Raw genomic sequence first — 7,500 nt, forward strand, 5'->3', positions numbered from 1 at the left:
AATCAAGCGAAAGGGAGTTTTTCCTCACCCCTGATGCCACCAGGGGCCGCACCTGAGCGCCCAATCTCTGTGTGACTATCTATGACTTATGATAGGCCCAGCCACTATGGACCTTACACATCTAAGAATCCTGGTCCTATCCTACGTTGACCTTATGACTCTACAATCTCTGTCTATCTCTTCTTCCTCTGCCTTCCTGCTTTTTCTGCCTCTCCTCTATACCTCTCCTTTTAAATCCATCTCTAACAATGATGTTTTTTCCCCATTTGTTAAGCACTTTGAGTTACATGCCTTGTATGACACAGTGCTATACAAAATACAATTATTATTATTATTATTATTATTATTATTGTTATTATTATTATTATTATTATTTTTATTATTGTTATTATTAAATTATTAATTGTGTTGTGTATTCAGGAGGAGATCGCCGCCCTGCTACAGCAGAGAGACCAGCTGGAGAGGAGGTGCCTGGACTACAGGAAGGAGCAAGCTCACATCCTGCCCCAACTAGAGGAGACGCAGTGGGAGGTGAGCAGAGGAGGCCAGACCAGGGTGTGTGTGTGTGTGTGTGTGTGTGTGTGTGTGTGTGTGTGTGTGTGTGTGTGTGTGTGTGTGTGTGTGTGTGTGTGTGTGTGTGTGTGTGTGTGTGTGTGCCTGGACTACAGGAAGGAGCAAGCTCACATCCTGCCCCAACTAGAGGAGACGCAGTGGGAGGTGAGCAGAGGAGGCCAGACCAGGGTGTGTGTGTGTGTGTGTGTGTGTGTGTGTGTGTGTGTGTGTGTGTGTGTGTGTGTGTGTGTGTGTGTGTGTGTGTGTGTGTGTGTGTGTGTGTGTGTGTGTGTGTGTGTGTGTGTGTGTGTGCCTCGACTACAGGAAGGAGCAAGCTCACATCCTCCCCCAACTAGAGGAGACGCAGTGGGAGGTGAGGAGAGGAGTGTGTGTGTGTGTGTGTGTGTGTGTGTGTGTGTGTGTGTGTGTGTGTGTGTGTGTGTGTGTGTGTGTGTGTGTGCCTGGACTACAGGAAGGAGCAAGCTCACATCCTGCCCCAACTAGAGGAGACGCAGTGGGAGGTGAGCAGAGGAGTGTGTGTGTGTGTGTGTGTGTGTGTGTGTGTGTGTGTGTGTGTGTGTGTGTGTGTGTGTGTGTGTGTGTGTGTGTGTGTGTGTGTGTGTGTGTGTGCAGGTGTGTCAGAAGGCAGGTGAGATCTCGTTGTTAAAGCAGCAGCTGTTCTAATGGTGTGTGTGTGTGTGTGTGTGTGTGTGTGTGTGTGTGTGTGTGTGTGTGTGTGTGTGTGTGTGTGTGTTTGTGTGTGTGTGTGTGCGTGCGTGCGTGCGTGCGTGCGTGCGTGCGTGCGTGCGTGCGTGCGTGCGTGCGTGCGTGCGTGCGTGCGTGCGTGCGTGCGTGTGTGTGTGTGTGTGCAGGTGTGTCAGAAGGCAGGTGAGATCTCGTTGTTAAAGCAGCAGCTGCGCGACTCCCAGGCGGAGGTGGGCCAGCGCGGGGGCGAGATGGTCGCACTACGGGGCCAGCTCAAGGAGCTCTCCGCACAGGTGAACACACACACACACACACACACACACATATGGATGTGAATGTGGATGGTGTGCTAGATGGTTGGACTGAGGGACAAGTAAAAATACATATAATACATACATTACATATGAAGATATATTTCTGGTGGCTTTGTGCCTTTAGTGATAACAGCAAAGTAGAGAGGAGGAGAGGAAGATGCCTTTATTGACAGGAGATTATAACAGGAAGTGACAGCAGATTATAACAGGAAGTGACTGGAGATTATAACATAGCCTTTCTACCTATAGCCGTTCCACATGCTATTCGCCCCATTATACAAAATTTGGCAGCAGTTCAATGGATTTGCATTAGGGGCGCTGTTCAGACAGAGCAGATTGGGGTTCCCCTATTGGGCTGGGGCTAATCACTCACAATAAGTCCTCCCTAGCAGCTGAAACCTGAACATATTACGGTCGTCTCTGACTGCAAATTAAACATTAATATTAAAAACACAGTAACCTAGGAGTTATATCCGTCTAGTTTCTTACAGCTTTGACATTTGTGAGTCAGTCTTCACTTGCTTCTAGCTAAGGAAATGACGACATCCGATTGGTGAATGGGGAACTAAACCGGATGATAACGTAGGCGAGACGTAGCCTAGCCACAGGCTAACTGACAAACGTGAGGCCAACAACTCAGCCGATCGTGATGTACGCCACAAATAGACCAATCGACCTCATATTTAGACACTACAATGTTGATTTCTGCCTTCGATTTTCATCAGTTAAGAAATCTAGCGTCGGATTAACACATTCTTAAGGTAGTAAAGCGAGTTGCCGCCATGTTTGTTTTCCAGAATCACCCGGGTAGAGAGCTCACGTGCAGCATTCTGGGTAATTGAGTTTCACGTTATTCATGCACAAAATGCGTGTTTTAAAAAAAAAAATGCAGTGAGTTTAAAAAATCAAACCAAGTGCCATTTGGAAGGGTAATGTACACTTCCTTTAGGAAAAATAAAATGAAAACCGGTGACCTTCCATATCCGACACATCAGTTGCGTCTATTGTGGAGCTTCATAGGACCCCCATTCATTCTGACGGCTCTCCTCTGCTTGAACATCGCCGCCTCGTGGACAGTACCACCCGGAAGAAGCTGTCAGTTTGGTCTCTCCTCTATAAACCCTCTCTGATTAAAACAGGAAGTGACAGCAGAGTATAACAGGAAGTGAGGGGAGAGAGATGGGGCAGGGTTGGGACCAGAGAGTGTTTATGGGTAGTACGAGAGAGGAATCTCGCGACTTTTTCCGGGTGGTACTGTCCACTAAGTGGCGCCATCCAGACAGCGCAGAGGAGCGTCAAGGAGCGCAGAGGCTGTTAGAATGAATGGGGTCCATGGAGCTCATCCACAGATGCTGCCATTGCTTTGGGAGAGAATTGGTATCGTCGTTTCATTTTATTTTTCCCAAAGGCAGGATGAATTATCCTTTCAAACAGCACTTAGTTTGAATGTTTAAACTCTCTGGATCTTTGTAAAATACGACTTTATTGTCAATATGACGTCACGAGTGGCTTCACACACTGCGTTTGGATTGGTCGGCCGGCTGCATTGCTGTGATCACGACGGCCGTAAAGCAATTTTGTTAGCAAGATGCTAGCGGAGCCTGACTCATAAATGCCAAAGCTGTAGGAAATCAGAAGGACATAACTCCCAGGTTATTGTACATTTCATTGAAATCCACATTGGTTTTTCAGAACTTACAGTAATATTGTCAAGTTTCAGCCGACAGCGAGCACAATGTCAAGTTATTAGCCCCAGCCTTATGAGCTCTGCTGTCTCGACAGCGCTCCCTAGGTGAACTGCAGGCACGGGTTGGAGGGCGAGATTCAACACTGTATGTAAACCCACTGTGGTTGGGACACTTAAAACACATTTCTACACATTGGCCTTTGCTTCCTAGTTTCATCCTTTTTTCAGTTTTTTCTTATTTTTATTTACGTATTTATCTTTATCCATGTAATTTCATCTTGCCTTTTTATTCACTGTGGAAGACCTTTTGTATCTTATGTGTTTTATTCTTACTGTTGACTTTATCTTGTTTTTAATCAAATTTTTAGTATTGCTTAATTTTAGTATTTTAGTCTGACACTGTACAGCACTTTGGTCAGTTCTTCCTTTTTAAATGTGCTTATAAATTAAACTTACTTACTTACTTACGAGCCAGGCTGGGCTCGAACCCGGGTCCGCATGGGCATGCAAGCCCATAACAATAATAATACATTTATTTTGTATATCGCTTTTCAAGACACTCAAAGACGCTTTACATAACATAGAACATAAAAACAAGCACATTTCAAACACAAAGACATACAGGGACTGAACAAAAGTACAACAACATGTAGACGGAGTGATTGGTTTTAGGTCCATTGTGATATGGAGCAGTAGGTGTTGTGGAGAGGTGGGCAGACGACGGCGGCAGAGATGGAATCAGTTCCACAGTATTGTCCCCCCGAACAGCAGGTGTTGTAGGATCACAGCGCACCGTATATAATGTCTGAGGGGGGAGCAGTCACACAGCGCGCCGTATATAATGTATGGGGGGGGGATCAGCAGTCACACAGCGCGCCGTATATAATGTATGGGGGGGGATCAGTCACACAGCGCGCCGTATATAATGTATGAGTCACACAGCGCGCCGTATATAATGTATGGGGGGGGATCACAGCGCGCCGTATATAATGTATGAGGGGGGGGAGCAGTCACACAGCGCGCCGTATATAATGTATGAGGGGGGATCAGTCACACAGCGCGCCGTATATAATGTATGAGGGGGGAGCAGCGCGCCGTATATAATGTCTGGGGGGGGATCAGTCACACAGCGCGCCGTATATAATGTCTGAGGGGAGATCAGTCACACAGCGCGCCGCATATAATGTCTGGGGGGGGATCAGTCACACAGCGCGCCGTATATAATGTATGAGGATCAGTCACACAGCGCGCCGTATATAATGTATGAGGAGCAGTCACACAGCGCGCCGTATATAATGTATGAGTCACACAGCGCGCCGTATATAATGTCTGAGGGGAGATCAGTCACACAGCGCGCCGCATATAATGTCTGGGGGGGGATCAGTCACACAGCGCGCCGTATACAGTGCCCTCCATAATTATTGGCACCCCTGGTTGAGATGTGTTTTTTAGGTTCCAATTATTTTATTTTTTTTTCTAAACAATATGGGACTTTAATGGAAAAAAAAGAGAAAAATCCAACCTTCAATACAAGTGCATTTATTCAGTGGGGAAAAAAATCCCACATAAAGAAATAATTATTTGACATCAAATAATGTGTCATTATGTATTAATGTATTCATTAATTAATGTATTAATATTAATGTATTAATTAATGTATTAATGTATTAATATTTTGTACAACCCCCTTTTGCCAACAAAACAGCCCCTAATCTTCTCCTATACTGTTTCACAAGATGGGAAAAGACAGAAAGAGGGATCTTCAGCCATTCCTCTTTGCAGAATCTCTCTAAATCATCCAGAGACCTGGGTCCTCTACTCTGTACTCTCCTCTTCAGCTCACCCCACAGGTTCTCAATGGGGTTGAGGTCTGGGGACTGAGATGGCCATGGGAGGAGCTTGATTTTGTGTCTGGTGAACCATTTCTGTGTAGATTTGGCCATATGTTTAGGGTAATTGTCTTGCTGAAAGACCCAGTGACGACCCAGCTTCAGCTTTCGGGCAGAGGGCAACAGATTTTGATTTTAAATGTCCTGGTATTTCAAAGCATTCATGATGCCATGCACCCTAACAAGGTTCTCAGGGCCTTTGGAAGCGAAACAGCCCCACAGCATCACTGACCCACCCCCATACTTCACAGTGGGTATGAGGTGCTTTTCAGCATGCGCATCTTTCGTGGCACGCCAGACCCACTTAGTGTGTTTGTTGCCAAAAAGCTCAATCTTGGTCTCATCTGACCAAAGCACACGGTCCCAGTTGAAGCCCCAATACCGCTTGGCGAACTCCAGACGTTTGCGTTTATGATTGTGAGTGAGGAAAGGTTTTCTCCGTGCATGCCTCCCAAACAGCTTGTTGGCGTGTAGACAGCGCCTGATGGTTGATTTGGAGACTTTGTGACCCCAGAATGCTACCATTTGTTGTAATTCTGTAACAGTGAGCTTTGGAGATCTTTTGATTTCTCTTACCATCCTCCTCACTGTGCGTGGTGGCAAAATAAATTTGGGTCCTCGTCCAGGCTTGTTTACCACTGTTCCAGTTGTTTTGAACTTCTTAATTATTCCTCTCACAGTGGATATGGGCAGCTGCAGTTGAGTGGCAATCTTCTTGTAGCCTCTGCCTGACCTGTGAAGGTCGACGCACATCTGCCTCACTTGTATGCTGTGTTCCTTTGTCTTTCCCATGTTTAAGAGTGGATAAGAGAAATGGCTTCGGTGTCACGTCATATTTATACCCCAGGGAAACAGGAAGTGATGAATTACTAATTAAATGTTCCTACATACTCTGGTAAACTTTGTAAACTACTGTAGAAATGACAGAAATGCTTCAATTATATTTATTTCCTGGGAATTGTTAAGGGTGCCAATAATTGTGGAACAGGTGATTTAATGAAAAATAATTATTTTTTAGTCAGGGATTTTTTTATTTTCTTACAATTCATTTGAGTTGAAGGCTACATTTTCCTACAATTTTCAGTGTGACAGTATTCTTCTGCAATAAACACTGAATTTATTTTAAGGCTTTTAACACATCTCAACCAGGGGTGCCAATAATTATGGAGGGCACTGTATAATGTATGAGGGGGGGGGAGCAGTCACACAGCGCGCCGTATATAATGTATGGGGGGGGGGATCAGTAACACAGCGCGCCGTATATAATATATGGGGGGGGGAGCAGTCACACAGCGCGCCGCATATAATGTCTGAGGGGAGATCAGTCACACAGCGCGCCGCATATAATGTCTGGGGGGGGAGCAGTCACACAGCGCGCCGTATATAATGTCTGAGGGGAGATCAGTCACACAGCGCGCCGCATATAATGTCTGGGGGGGGATCAGTCACACAGCGCGCCGTATATAATGTATGAGGGGGGGGAGCAGTCACACAGCGCGCCGTATATAATGTATGAGGGGGGATCAGTCACACAGCGCGCCGTATATAATGTATGAGGGGGGAGCAGCGCGCCGTATATAATGTATGAGGGGGGATCACAGCGCGCCGTATATAATGTGTGAGGGGGGATCAGTCACACAGCGCGCCGTATATAATGTATGAGGGGGGATCAGTAACACAGCGCGCCGTATATAATGTATGAGGATCAGTCACACAGCGCGCCGTATATAATGTATGGGGGGGGATTAGCAGTCACACAGCGCGCCGTATATAATGTATGGGGGGGGGGATCAGCGGTCACACAGCGCGCCGTATATAATGTATGGGGGGGGGATCAGCAGTCACACAGCGCGCCGTATATAATGTCTGAGGGGAGATCAGTCACACAGCGCGCCGCATATAATGTCTGAGGGGAGATTAGCAGTCACACAGCGCGCCGCATATAATGTCTGAGGGGAGATCAGTCACACAGCGCGCCGTATATAATGTATGAGGGGGGAGCAGCGCGCCGTATATAATGTATGGGGCGGGATCAGCGCACTGCACCACAACACCCCCTGTAATAAATACCTATGTTTAAAGTGTACTCCAGATGACTGCATTTAGTGCATAATATACTATTTTGGCCATTTAAGGTACACTTCATTGCACTACGTATTAGTGTGCTCGTCTAGTTGGCCGTTACAAAATACCTATGTTTGAAGTAGAGATGCACCGGATCCTGATTTTTAGGATCCTGCCGGATACCGGATCCACTGCTTAAGATCCTGCCGGATCCGGAACCGGATACCGGATCCTACGAAAGGGTTGAAACACATAGCCTACTCACACACGTGGACCCTTTTTATCACGT

General features: G+C 46.4%; 1 protein-coding gene across 1 annotated transcript in view; it reads left to right on the forward strand.

Annotated features, from left to right (window-relative positions):
- Positions 1-7,500, forward strand: part of LOC134458636 (leucine zipper putative tumor suppressor 3) — a 36,708-nt gene that overhangs the window by 19,779 nt on the left and 9,429 nt on the right. Inside the window, exons 8-9 of the mRNA XM_063211065.1 lie at positions 421-531; positions 1,425-1,550. Coding sequence (XP_063067135.1) covers positions 421-531; positions 1,425-1,550 — 237 coding nt within the window. The remainder of the gene's footprint in view (positions 1-420; positions 532-1,424; positions 1,551-7,500) is intronic.

Source organism: Engraulis encrasicolus, chromosome 11, assembly GCF_034702125.1.
Source record: "Engraulis encrasicolus isolate BLACKSEA-1 chromosome 11, IST_EnEncr_1.0, whole genome shotgun sequence".
NCBI classification, from domain to species: Eukaryota; Metazoa; Chordata; class Actinopteri; order Clupeiformes; family Engraulidae; genus Engraulis; species Engraulis encrasicolus.